Raw genomic sequence first — 14,752 nt, 5'->3', positions numbered from 1 at the left:
CGCTCTTAACCAGAGCGACTTACAGTAGTGAATGCATACATTATAATTTTCCCCCGTACTGGTCCCCCGTGGGAATCGAACCCACAACCCTGGCGTTGCAAACACCATGCTCTACCAACTGAGCCACACACACCAAATCAGTGAATAAATGTTTATTAATGATGCCCATTAGCAGAATCAAAACAGTGAGCGGGGATGAGACATCTATTACAAGGTTTAAAACAGCAACCAAAAATAATATCCTGTTTATAAAAAGAAGCAAATTCAACATGCCCTTTTAACATTATAAAAATCCCTCTGGCTCTAACCAAGTTTATAGGAACCATGAAAAAGGAGCAGAACATTTTTGCAGACTCACGAGGAGTAATTACAAGCAGTCATGATTACCATATTTACAAAAGCACACGTGGCTTCACAAACAGAATCCAGTCATTCAGAGTTGAACTACAAGTATAACTAGGGTGGAACCAAAATCCTTCACCCTGTGCCGTCTCATTCACAAAACATAACATACTGGCTCCAATGATAAGGTTAAGAAAGGCCGGGGTAAAAACGTCTTGCCCTCAGCTTTCATACATTAGAGCTATACCACTCCAATCTGTACAAAATCTGTAACCATCTCGAAAAAAAAAAAAAAAATGTAGAACCCCCTGGATCTCCTACATGCCCCATCCGGCTCCCATGCTCATGCTGCCATTCATGCCCATGGAGCCACGGCTGCTGCCATAGTAACTGCTGCTCATCCCGCTCTGATTACCTAACAGGAGAAAGAAATATCCACATTAGGACCGATGCAGGTTTACCTTCTCCAAAACAAACTATGCAACAATACGCATGGATGCACATCAACGGTAAAATGTAAACAAGATAGCAGACACGGCATTGAGACATTTTGACACAGCGGCGCTACTGTAGATCGCAAAATAGTGTAGAAGACATTTGCTAACAAAATGTAAACCATTTTAGCTGGCTAGCTAATCTTGGTTAAACATAGGGCGAAACTATTGTTATTTAACATTTAGTCACCACAAAACTCTTTGCTAGCAAACGTGACACCGTCTCAATAACAGGAAGGTGTCAATGTTTACATTTATGTTCTATGATGATGCCTCCACTTTCCTAGCGATATATTTTGGTAAGAGATGCAAATAGTGAACTGTGTAGGGCCAAGAGTTATCATCATCTGATATGGAGTTTAAGAAAAAAAAATAAGGCTTAATAATGTTAACTAGGGCTGTGGCGGTCATTACATTTTGTCAGCCAGAGACTGTCAAGCATTAATAGCTGGTCTCACAGTAATTGACCATTAATTAACAAAAACGTTTCGCATCTCCTGGCTTTCACGCATAGATCTGCGTCACTGGCATGTGGGCTAAGATTTTAAAATTTGTTTCAAAGTCTAACAAATCCACTTAATATAGCCTACACATTTTTGACAGGTCTAAAGATGTGATCTAGTAGAACAGTATAACACTCTTGAGTTGTCCTTATGTTAGGCCCGATATGGCTGTGGGCTACACTAGCTAATTTAGCAGACAAGATTTGCTTAGAATTCAGTGGCATTATTTTATAGTATTTAAAATACAAATCAACATCACTGAATAAAATAGGATATTTTCTCAAAAACAATTCCCAAGAAAGTGCGCACATGCGTCCATTTTGTGTTGCGCAGTTAACAGGTCTTCCTACATTACATTCAGAAAAGTTCAGACCTCAACTTTTCCCACATTGTTACATTACAGCCTTATTCTAAAATTGATTACATTGTATTCCCTCAATCTACACACAATACCTCATAAATGACTAAGCAAAAACAGGTTTAGAACTGTGCAAATTTAAAAAATAAACTGATCACATTTACAAAAGTATTCAGACCCTTCACTCAGTACTTTGTTGAAGCACCTTTGGCAGAAATTACATCCTCAAGTCTTCTTGGGTTTGACACTACAAGCTTGGCACACCTGTGTTTGGGGAGTTTCTCCCATTCTTCTCTGCAGATCCTCTCAAGCTCTGTCAGGTTGGATGGGGAGCGTTGCTGCTATTTTCCGGTCTCTCCAGAGATGTTCAAATCGGGTTCAAGTCCAGGCTCTGGCTGGGCCACTCAAGGACATCGGGACTTGTCCCGGAGCTACTCCTGCGTTGTCTTGGCTGTGTGCTTAGGGTCATTGTCCTGTTGGAAATTGAAACATCGCCCCAGTCTGAGGTCCTGAGTGCTCTGGAGCAGGTTCTCATCAAGGATCTCTGTACTTTGCTCTGTTCATCGTTCCCTCGATCCTGACTAGTCTCCCAGTCCCTGCTGCTGAAGAACATCCCCACAGCATGATGCTGCCACTACGCTTCACCGTAGGGATGTAGCCAGGTTTCCTCCAAATGCGACGCTTGGCATCCAGGCCAAAGAGTTCAATCTTGGTTTCATCAGCCAGAGAATCTTGTTTCTCATGGTCAGAGTCCTTTAGGTGCCTTTTGGCAAACTACAAGCGGGCTGTCATGTGCCTTTTACTGAAGAATGGCTTCTGTCTGGCCACTCCACCATAAAGGCCTGATAGGTGGAGTGCTGCAGAGATGGTTGTCCTTGTGGAAGGTTGTCCCATCTCCACAAAGGAACTCTGGAGCACTGTCAGGGACCATTGGGTTCTTTGTCACCTCTCTGACCAAGGACCGTCTCCCTCGATTTCTCAGTTTGGCCAGGCAACCAGCTCTAAGGGTTTCGGTGGTTGATGGGGCCACTGTGTTCTTGGGGACCCTCAATGCAACAGAAATGTGTTGACTTGTTTAACAAAATCTTGTCTCGGAGCTCTACGGACTATTCCTTCAACCTAATGACTTGGTTTTTGCTCAGACATACACTATCAACTGTGGACCTTATATAGACAGGTGTGAGATTCAAAATCACGTCCAATCAAATGAATTTACCACACATGGACTCCAAATAAGTTGAACCGTCAAGGACGATTAATGGAGTTCAATTTCAAGTCTCAAAGCAAAAAGTCTTAATACTTACGTAAAAAAGGTTTATAATACATTTGCGAAAATTCCTAAAAACCTGTTTTCGCCTTGTCATTGAGGAAAATATTTAATCAATTAGAGAATAAGGCTGTAACGTAACAAAATGTGGAAAAGGGGAAGGGGTCTGAATACTTCTCAAATGCACCGTAGGTCAACTTGTGTCGAGGAACAGATCTGTGGATGGGTACCAAAAAACCTGAAAATAGCTGTGCAGCAACACTCCCCATCCAACCTCACAGAGCTTGAGGATCTGCAGAGAAGAATAGGAGAAACTCCCCAAATACAGGTGTGCCAAGCTTGTAGCGTCAAACCCAAGAAGACTCGAGGCTGTAATCATTGCCAAAGCTGATTCAACAAAGTACTGAGTAAAGTGTGAATACTTATGTAAATGTGATTTGTTTCTTTCTTTCATACATTTATAAAAATGTCTACAAATGTTAATGGTTTGTCATTATGGGGTATTGTGTGTAGACTGATGAGGAAAACACAGAATAAAGCTGTAACGCAACAAAATGTGGAAAAAGTAACGAGGTCTGAATGCACTGTATTCCACTGGTCAACTTATCCTTCTGTGCAAAAAATAAATATTCCATACATGCTCTGGGACAGCTGTGGGATGCAATAGATCCCAATTTAATACAACCAATCATATAAAAAAATACTTTAAAAAGCAATGACGCTAATGCAACAGATCAGAACGTTTAGCTTAAAATGTTGATAAACTATTAGGCTATTTGTTCACGTAAGCCAGCAATGCGCACACGGCAGTAGGCTGTAAGCACGAATGTTCCAAAAAGCAATCAATTTGCTGGATGCAACTATGCATGTAATGCTTTATTATAAAGGTAAAGGTTATGGTGAACATGTTCTTCCCCAACTTGAAACTCACGTGCTGCGTATGTATGCCAGTCGGGCTCTACACCGGTTGTAAAGCGGATTAATGTGCTTCATTTAAAGAAGTTATTTGGCCACTTTAGTTTTGAAACAAACCTTCTCTAAACATATAGGCCTATGGACTAGACTACATGATGCATGTGACCGATTTGAAAAAAAGCACAAAAAGGCATAAGCAATTTTCCTTAGTACACACAGTGGGCATCATTTAAAAGTGATAATACATCATTCACAAGTGATAGTCTGATTGGTGACATAAGCCTACTCTTAATTTTGTGTTGTCTTTACATATGCTGCTAAATGATATGTGTAAAATTAGTTTTGATTTAGAATGGATCATTATCATGCACCTGTCAGGTACAGGGGCATGGGAAAAAATACATGTAATCTATGCACTTTAATAGCGAATGGAGGACGCCTTTCCCGTGGTTCATTTTCATACCAGCCAGGTAGGCTAATACTCCTGTCGTAAAGCAATGTGCTTAATATTAGGAAAGTTGAGAAATAGGCCTAGCATAGAGGCTATCAAAACTGTACTCACGCAATTGCATAGCCTATAGAAATGTTGCGCATGTTATGGAAGACATTTGCATTGATGTCAGAGTGATTAGCAGGACAATAGAGTGCCGAGTACCAGGCAGTTAACCAGTTTGGTAGGATACTAATGACCAGCAGCAGAGCTTGGAGAAGCCTAGTTACTGTGACTAAACAGTCACATGGAATTTGACTGCGGTCATGACTCGTGACCGCCGGTGTAGCAGTAATAAGGTCACCGTAACAGCCCTAGTAACAACCCTCCTGTGACAGGCAGCAGAGAGCTGACACTTACTGTAATCATTGTACCCCCCCATGCTGGACTGGCTGCTGTAACCACCCGTGTAACCAGCGCTCATCTGCTGGCTGCCTCCATAGGAAGATTGGTTGGCTGTGGAAAATAGAACTCTCAAATAAAATAACTTAACAATATGGTGTTCGTCCAATTAATGCCAAATTCTGCACAAAGAACTCTACCCCCGTTGGCCCAGAATATCCACTTTTATACCTTAATATATCATTAACTGAAAATACTCACCTACAGCACTCATCTGGCCACCATAGCCTCCATTACTGCCCCCTGCTGTTGAGTTGAGGAACAACTCAACATAACGGTGCTCTGATAAGGAAGAGCGAGAGGGCAGTTACATCAAACTTCTTAATTGGATTAAAAAACTATGGATTTAGGATGCAACTATCCAGACAGGAAGGGTAAATAAAGTAAAATCGTGTAAAGGGCGATGACGCATCAAATTACTGCCGACTCACGCATGTTGGCTTTATCCTTTGACATAGCTGCCACAGCATCCTCATGTGTGGCAAACTCCACATCAGCCTCTCCAGTCAACCTTCCATCTGGACCAACCTCGATGTGCACACGCACTGGGTTCAATGGCGAGAAAAACTACATGGGAGAAATTGAGACAATTAGCATTCCCAGTCAGTAATTGTTCACCTTCCCATCAGTGACCGTCAACAGATGACTGTATATTATGTAACTAGTTCTGGTGCTCACACTGTAGACGTCAATCTCTGTTACCCGGTAAGGAAGCCCCCTCATGTGCACACAGTGTCCAGTCGTACTCTGAAAACTTGAACCACCATCGCCATAACGATCTGAACCTATAGTCGTTAGGAAAGTCGACAGAGGTAGAAAGCTCACAAATTGTTCCACCTACGAAAACATTACAAATACACAACTCAAAGTAACTCCAGTGTGCTTTCTACCAGGGGTTGGAACCTAAATTATTTTTCAATAATTTCATTCTGTACAGAACCATAATTGTTTTCCCCCACTGTTCCCAACCAGCAAAATACAGTCCTGAACCGGTTGAGCTAGCAAGCTTGTGTGTGCAGACCGGTACCAGAATTAAAAACATTGTATCCTTAACTTGCATTGAAGTTCGTCCATTAATCTCAAACTAATTAAAAATCTCCCATCTTCTGAATAAAGCTTGTACCTATGCTATGCCTATGCTTCGGAGGGGCAGTTAGCCAGCACAAGCAAACATTTTCAGCTTGCAGGCAGACACTGGACTAAGTTTGAGTGAGAGTGAGGGCTTTGCATAGGCACTTTGTGCATTTTGTTGTGGGACTAGAAAAGGTGTCTAGAAGGGAACATTTAGTTTTTAACTGGTTCCTACGCTTTAAAAAGAATAATTGTTCTGTTTCAGAACAATATGGATCACTTCCGTTCCTGGTTACGTTTCTACTCCTTTAAAAATATTCTGGTCTTGTTCCCTGAACAGGTTCAAACCCTTGCATTCTAATATGCAATGCATTCTTCAAGAAACATTCAGTTTTCCCTTGCTGCTATGTCCCATCACCACTCACCTGAGATTTCCAAAGAAACCAGAAAGTGTAGAAGGATGGAAGGGACAAAGTACTTTATTCTCACATAGCCTTTATTCTCACCAGCCTCACCTCCGCCGTAGCCCCCACGGCGCATCCTGTCAAAGGAGCCTCCGCGGCTCATGCCATTGTAGCCACGGCCGCCACCACCACCAGGCCTGTCGTAGGGGCCTGGTCTCTGCATGCCACCCATCGTTTTGCGTGGGGGATCGTAATTTGTCCGCACCTCTGCATCGCTGCTCTTGAATATCTCAATATACCTACAGGCACACAGACAAGCATTAGGCCAGGGTCCTGGACCCAAAAGGTTTAACGTCCATTGAGGAGAATACTGTACATGGAGCAAAACAAAAAAAATCTGCCAGTACTAAGGACATAGGTCTGTAGCATGTTCGTCCTGTTGCTCACAGCCATGCATGTCAATCATAGAGTATCTATAAGCTAATTGATGCCTCTGAAACTATGTATTTTTACTGACTGAACATCGATGTCTCTTAATTGTTAAGGTTAATGATAAACATAGCCCCTGGAACGATAAAGCTATTTTCCTGTTGATGTCTTAAATAAACTAGCACTGAGAAGTCAACAAAAAAACCATAGAGAATGAACCACAGAGAATTACACTTGTCAGTGTAGAAATGCCATCATTGACCCCAGACAACCAAAGCTTTCCTTGTGACTGCAGGATCCATGGTCCAAGGAAGACTGGGTCTCAGTTACACATTGTGTGACATGAGGGTCTGTGGATTAGTGCTGAGTGAAAAATGGTAACTTCTAGGGGGGGGGACGACACCATGATATCAAGGCGCATTGTTTTTTTTGTTTTTTAAAGAAATATCACATTTAAATTACATCCAAAATTAGCATATTGGATTGGTGTGTAGATCAAAAGCATGTGTTTTTATCCGACCCAGTTTAGTGACATTATGAACTCTATTTACCAAAGGTGTTTCCTGACCACGAGTGGAAGTAAATCGAAAACTCAAAATCAAGTCGAGGACAATCACTCAGCACTAAAGTATTTTTTGGCAAAAAAATAAGTGAATCTCTGAATTCGACGAGGCTATGGTTGATGATCTCATATGGATACATGTATGAATGTCCTTGTTGAATGTGTAGGTTCTTGACATGTGTCATTACGACAGAAGACGATTGTGGCAACAGATGAATACCATAAGAAAAGCAGCTTAGCCAGCCAACCATCCATCCCCACCTGTGCCCTATTCTTTCCTTGTGTTTCTTTAGAGCCTTTTCAGCTATATCCTGTGAAGCAAACTGCACGAAGGCCTCCCCCGTACTCCTCCCCTGGAAGTCCACCGGCAATGTTATCCCATTTGGCACGATTTCCAACCCTTCAACCCAAGGACAGATAACCCCAGCGGGGGACATATTAAATGACATGCCCATTCAGTGTTGTTGCTCTTTTTCTGCTAAAACAACAAAATGAAAACACATCAGACACGAGAACCCTATGAAAAGAAAAGCCTTATGAACAGCGAACCAGATGGGTGTCACCATTTTGATCATTAACTTACTTTTTTTGTACTTCATTCGGGGAACATAAATGAAATAAAGGGATCCATAGAATATTCGGGAGATATTAAGTTAATATACCAGTTTCAGGTGATGCTACAGCTGAATGCATGACAGTCTGAATTTAAAGTAACTGCCCAGTGTTTCCAGTTATATATAATTAACTACAATATGAGTGAAATAGCCTTCCTTTATGTAAAAATAAATACATTGTGTTGAATGGTGTGGGCATACCAACAGCAAAATTGTGTGGGTGTATACTGGTCAATAAAAATAAGTAAACACCTGATTGGCCAGCACAGCCAGTGAGCCAATGCGACGTCTTGGCCAAAAACATGAGGAAATCGCAAGCATTTACAAAATGGTCTGTTTGATACACAAGTCTGAAGTGGGGGTTTTGGAAGTGTTTCTTTACTCATGTATGCTTTGGACACAAAAAAATGAACACAAGCTATTAAAAGGTGAGATTCTCACTGGACAGTTACTTTAAGATTAATCCAAAACTGAAGTATCCATCTTTAATCTAATCTGTCTCAGTTCTGTTTGACTATCATGGTGAAGTATGTTTATATCAAAGAGTTCAGATGCCAATTCAATGTCAAAGAGACCTTTGAGATAAGAATTTTCCTTCAGCCAAATCTTGAACTACAGGCAGTGTATTTTCAGAGTCATGTTGATATCAACTAAGGGTGATTATCTTAAAGCATAGGTCACATGAAGCAATCAGATGCAATATATGTGGCTTGCAAAACAAGTTGCATATGTGCTGCTCAGTATCAGCCTGCAACTTAGTTGCATTGCATGAAATAAAAGTCCATCCCATTGTACTTAATGTCCAATCAGTGAGCAGAAACACGTTTACACGACTTGTCATATCGTTCCAGTTGTCAGTGCTGCTACAATCCGCAAATGAGACTTGCCAAATGGTTAATGTTCATGTAGATGTCTGGCAGTCAATAAATGCAATTTTAATAGTGAATCCAAACTGTTTTGTCCAGTTTCGAATGTAATTGTCCAACATGAACTGCACTAGCTAGCTAATCTCGTTTCTAGCTTGGTTAGCTAGCTAGCGTGGTAAAACATGGTCAGCAAATAGGCTACATTTTGGCTAGCTAGCTAAATTGAACAGCAAGCTTTGTCTATATCGCTAATGTTCGAATGACCAAACAGTTGGATAAACAAATCATTTATGAAACCATGATGTATGACAAGGTTGGATGTCGCATGCGATTTCAATTGCGTTTGTTTTGCTTAATGTGACACAGGCTTAAGAATGAATCAGAGTGGAGGGAAAAAGAACACCAAACACACCTGAGAAGAACTGGACAATCTCCTCCTTGCTACAGCCGAAGGGAAGGCCACGCAGCCGCACAAGCCCATCCCCCTCAGTCTCTGGGCAGTTTGGACCGGTGTGCTTCATGACCCAGTCCATCTCCACATTGTTCGATTTGAATACTGAGAAGAAAGAAATTAATGCGGGATTGTTTGGGCATCTAATCCTCTCCCAGAACATGTTGGCACAATCACCTTAAAAAGACAAGTCACTATTGGAACAGGGAGATAAAACCTTATTAATACCTTCCACATATCTGTGACCCAGGGTCTCTCGGTCTTTCTTGACAGCAATCTTCAGGTCGTCCTCTGACTCCAGCTCTACGAAGGCCTCTCCGCTTGGCCTGCCCTCACGAGTGTAGGTGAAATGGATGCTTGTGCCGTTGTTTGCAACTTTACAATCTGGAATATTTTTTTGACCAATTTAGTCACCTGAAAATATGTCAGACTTCCTTACAGGCTCATTTTCATTTAACAATATAAGTAGCTAGGTTCTTACCGGAGAAAAATCTTGACACTTCATCCACAGCGCAAGACCAGGGAAGGCCACGAATACGCACCACAAATCCCTCTCCGTCTGCCATGGTTGGTTTATGGTCGGTCAGCCCTTTGAGACAGAGTCAACAAGTAAGATACTATACAGTCACATCTAGATGGGCTAATATTTTATGAAAATTACCATATTCCAGGTGACCATGTAGCTAAGGGTTGTAGCTAAATATAAATTGGCCAGCTGGCAAGAGTGCCAGACTTTGTTCCCCTTGGTAGTCTGTGGTTCAGCAAACGGGTCAGGACTGCACCATCTGGTTAGCCACAGATGGTGATACACAACATCCCGAACTAGCATTAGACACTGTAGCATGGCGGTGGAAAATAAAGTATGCATTGTTTCCCCTGTGTTTTCCCGCCTTTCTCACCATTTATATAGAGTTAAGAGAAAATCGACGGATTTCAAACGACATTTTATTTGTCACATACACGTTTAGCAGATGTTTCGAAATGCTTGTATTTGCAGCCTGAATGGATAATGTTTTATGTACGAACCGGTCCACCGGGGATAATAGCCGGTTGTATACGTTCCCTTTGGATTATAGAAATAAAACGACTCAATATCGCCACCTGCCGGGATTTAGCTTTTAGAGGTAAAGCAAGCGCGCATCACTATCTTCAAAGCAGAACTCGAGAAACGCAGAATCTGAATCAATTTAATTTGGGAAAGACTAGGTACTTACGTTAAGAAAATGAAAATGTATTCAACACTCAATGGCATAGCCATTTGAGTTGCTAACTAAAACAGTAACATTTCATTATTTTAATGGACTGGCCTAAAAAAAAAAAACAGTAACTAGGCGGCTCGCGAACATTTTAATGAATGAGTATAGTTACGTAGTTAATATGATCAGTTGTTAGGCTCTGATATTCTCTTGGACGTATGTTATTTAAACTACCAATTATGTAAGTGCCTGAATCATAATTTACGAAACCAGCAACAATAGTTTGTAACCCTTTTACTAGTCTTAAACACGTTACTGGCTAGTTAGACAAAGCATGCTATCCGCACGCAGACAAACACGTCGCAGGCCTCAAGGCTTATCCAGTAATCGACGTCAGTCTACAATTAGAAAACTCAAGTATAAATACTTGAATCATGAATTCTTACAACTGCATTAACTTAGCTAACCTTTCATCTTCAATAGAATGCAACCAAAATGAAAATACCTTGATTTCTCTTTTCTGATTAGGTGGGTGTTCGGCGATAGCTCCTGTCCGGCCTTGCGTTCCACTTATGCACCAGAGCGCATGCGACGTGCACCACCGGAAATGCAAAGCCTTCTTCTTTTTGGGGGTTGGCATCCAATATATTGCATTACCGCCCCTAGCTGGACTATAATATAAATCCATCATACTTTGTGATTCAAAAGGGGAAAAGGAGAAAAAAAATAACAATTACACAAAAATACACCCTTCCAACTAACCCTACACTCATTTAAAACCCACTACCCCATTCCACTACCTTGACCTTATCTGCTCCTGCACCATGCCAATGGCCTGGGAGGACTGGACACCACCACTCAACACACCCTGTAACTCTTCTGAAGTCAAATCTCTAAAACCAAAATACTTCTCTGCAGCTGCCAGAGATCTACGTTCCATTTCTGCGGTACAGTTGATAACCATTGCCATGAACGCTAAGAAGCCAACCTTATTGAAGTATATATCACTTGTTGGCCTATCCCTCTGTGCTGGCACAGATCTATTCACATGGAAGGCAAAAACTAAAGGAGGATGGTTGGTCGGTGTATAACGCATACGTCTAGCAACCCAAAGGTTGCGAGTTCAAATCTCATCACTGACAACTATAGAATTTTAGATAATTAGCAACTTTTCAACTACTTACAGTTAGGGGGGAAAGTATTTGATCCCCTGCTGATTTTGTACGTTTGCCCACTGACAAAGAAATGATCACTCTATAATTTTAATGGTAGGTTTATTTGAACAGTGAGAGACAGAATAACAACAACAAAAAATCCCAAAAAACGCATGTCAAAATGTTATAAATTGATTTACATTTTAATGAGGGAAATAAGTATTTGACCCCTCTGCAAAACATGACTTAGTACTTGGTGGCAAAACCCTTGTTGGCAATCACAGAGGTCTGTCTCTCACTGTTCAAATAAACCTACCATTAAAATTATAGACTGATCATTTCTTTGTCTGTGGGCAAACGTACAAAATCAGCAGGGGATCAAATACTTTTCCCCCCTCACTGTATGCGGAAAGCAAGATACAGGTCTTTCCCCAAGTTGCGTCACAAGGAGTGCCTGCTCCCTCTGATCTGAAGAAACAAACAAAAATCACAAGTCCACTTCAGGTTACGTTCACCGACTCAAAAGCACCTACCATCTTTTTCACCCAACCTGAAACCACCCATGGATCAGCCAAGCGGCCTGCTTCCACCCCCTTCTTCTCACTCCCACTGGACCAAACGTATCATTATCAGAACCATGTCCATCAACGCAAGGCTTGTGCTCCGAGCTCCTCACAACACCGTCTACCAATCCATTTCACCTCCAGAGCTCGAACTAGCATCCGGCTCACTCTGTTTGAGATTGACACCAATTTTCCTCAAACATACCCTGTCTTGTTACCCTCTCTCTTGTTAACAGATTCAAAGCCATCCTCTGCCTCCCTTAGTCTTTTCAACATCCTGTTTTCTCCAATCATCCTCCCTTAACCAATTACCCGACTCCTTCTGAAAATATTAAACTTGTCCAAGCCGAAATCTCCTTTTAGACTCCTCGAGAGACATGCTAAGCCCTGTACTCCCTCCACTTCAAACTCAAACCATCAGAATCTTCGTTGCACCACCATCCACGCAACCTTCCATAGCAGCCTGGTCTCATAGAGTAGATGTAACATAGTCAACTTTAAACTGGGACACTGAAATTAGTATGATATGTTAAGTTTAGTATGGTTACATAAGCCAGATGGTTACGGTTGGCTTATAACCTGAACGTCTAGCAACCCAAAGGTTGTGAGTTCGAATCTCATCATGGACAACTTCAGCATTTTAGCTAATTATCCAGTTTAACTACTTACTACTCTTTAGCTACTTTGCAACTACTTAGCATGTTAGCCAACCCTTCCCCTAACCCAGACCTTAACTATTTTTGCTAACCCTGACCTTAACCCTTTAACCTAACTCCTAAACTTAACCCCAACCACTAAACCTAACCCCTAGCCTAGTTAACGATAGTCAGCTAGCTAACATTAGCCACCTAGCTAGAATTAGTAACATATCATGTCACGTCTGCTCCCTCTTCCCCCCATGGCGCTCGAGGGCACCAGGCTGCTCTACATCACGCACTCCTGCCATCAATTACGCATACCTGCCTTCCCTCGTCACTCGCATCAGCGATATTGGACTCACCTGGACTCACTCAAATCACATGTTTATTACCTCCCCTACATTTGTCAGTTCCCCAGCTCTGTTCCCCGCTGCTGCATTAATTGTTACTTGTCTTCTGACTCTGTTCCTGTCTCGTTCCATGTCCGTTCCATATTAAATGTTTGACTCTCCGTACCTGCTCCACCTCTCCAGCGTCATCCCCTGTGACATATCATACGTTTAGAAAATTCGTAACATATTGTACGTTTGGCAAATTCTTAATATATAATACGAATTGTAATTTGTAACATATCTTACGAAATGGGTGATGGACATCCACAAATTAATACATACCGTACAAAACGTAACATATACTAAGTGGAATGTCTAGGATTTGCCTACAGAATCATTTGAAATGCTCTGAGACCAGGTTTTCCATAGCAGTCTGGACTGTAGTTAAATATTGTGCCCTCCTCTCCCTCTCATACTAGTTGCTAGAATGAGAGGGAGAGAAGGAATGAATCTGGGGAATAACTTAGCCTCACATGGTATCTGATTATCACAATACTGTAATTTATGCATGGCAACATTTCATGACATATTCTTCTAATGAGATATAGCTAAGTTAACAGTTGTGTGTCTGTCTCTGTGTTATATCTTTATAGTGGCAGATACCTGAGCTGATTCCAGACCAGCTGGACGGGACATACTCCTTTCAGACTTCCAGGGAAGCTTTTAGCTTTTGTCAGTTTACACACACAAGGTTACAACATGCCTCTGCATCATAAATTACAGTGTGTTCCCCAGCCCGGTCTAGTGACCACCATCCTCTGGACTCATCCTTCCTAAACAGACAGGTATACCCATCACTGGGACATTGTCATTATATCATCATGACGGACATTACCACCTTATGTAATGGTGGATGTGTACTGTTGAGAAGAGCCCATGAGTAAGTATTTCACTGCAACGCTTAGCCTACTGATATTCAGTACAAATCTTGATTTCCATCTTTCCAGACACAATACTAATTGTATTGTGTCTGTATCTATGTTGTGTAGCACCAGATTAGTATCCAGTGATCCGATGTGAGATTGACAACATAAGAAGAGGTGTGCTTAAGGAGGATGGAACATGGAGGAAGTTCAACATGAGGGCCATTTCCACAGGAGATACCCAGTCACACACACAATAACACAATAACACATCATTAATACGACCCGCAGCTCATCAAGTGTCAGCAGCTTCTTCCTCTTTAATCAAACACACACACACACACACACACACACACACACACAGTTTACTGGGTTGACAGAAAGGTTACAGTACTAATGATTTGAGTCACACGTGTGTGTGTGTGTGTGTGTGTGTGTGTGCTTGATTAAAGAGGAAGAAGCTGATGACACTTGATGAGCTGCGGGTCGTATTAATGATGTGTTATTGTTATATTCTTTAATCGCTTCTTCGATTTCGGTTTTAATTATTTCGGTTGAATACTGTAACACAGAGTTAAAAAATTAATGAAAGTCCCATGATGGTAATGACTGCCCATTACTGCTCATCACTTATTAAACATTTATTAACATTACTTTAATAAAATATTTCAGTTGTTGTGTATATTACATTTGTTTTATTTGATGACTTTTTTATTTCATTCCAAGTAATCATCTCACCTCTATAGAGCTGCTGCCTATGTTTTCTGACAAAAATCAC

General features: G+C 41.4%; 1 protein-coding gene across 6 annotated transcripts; it reads right to left on the bottom strand.

Moving 5' to 3' along the window:
• Nucleotides 1-137: 137 nt before the first annotated feature.
• On the bottom strand, nt 138-11,008 carry LOC106567421 (heterogeneous nuclear ribonucleoprotein H). 6 transcript variants are annotated; one of them, XM_014136653.2, is made up of 11 exons: nt 10,870-11,008; nt 9,650-9,757; nt 9,397-9,552; nt 9,130-9,273; nt 7,499-7,637; nt 6,349-6,545; nt 5,450-5,556; nt 5,203-5,338; nt 4,973-5,053; nt 4,730-4,825; nt 138-761 (listed from the first exon to the last, which is right to left on the bottom strand). In XM_014136653.2, exons 2-11 carry the CDS (start codon nt 9,732-9,734, stop codon nt 754-756), a joined length of 1,149 nt encoding a protein of 382 aa, XP_013992128.1. In that variant the 5' UTR covers nt 9,735-9,757; nt 10,870-11,008; the 3' UTR covers nt 138-753. The 6 variants fall into 6 exon arrangements, with proteins under 6 accessions (XP_013992128.1, XP_013992123.1, XP_013992126.1 ...); XM_014136648.2 differs by having other exon boundaries at nt 138-757; XM_014136651.2 differs by having other exon boundaries at nt 138-757; nt 5,474-5,556.
• Between the last annotated feature and the right edge of the window lie 3,744 nt (nt 11,009-14,752).

This window comes from Salmo salar, chromosome ssa13 (genome assembly GCF_905237065.1).
Source record: "Salmo salar chromosome ssa13, Ssal_v3.1, whole genome shotgun sequence".
Lineage (NCBI taxonomy): Eukaryota > Metazoa > Chordata > Actinopteri > Salmoniformes > Salmonidae > Salmo > Salmo salar.
Note: the sequence above shows the minus strand (reverse complement) of the source record. Positions and strands in the feature narration are given on the sequence as shown.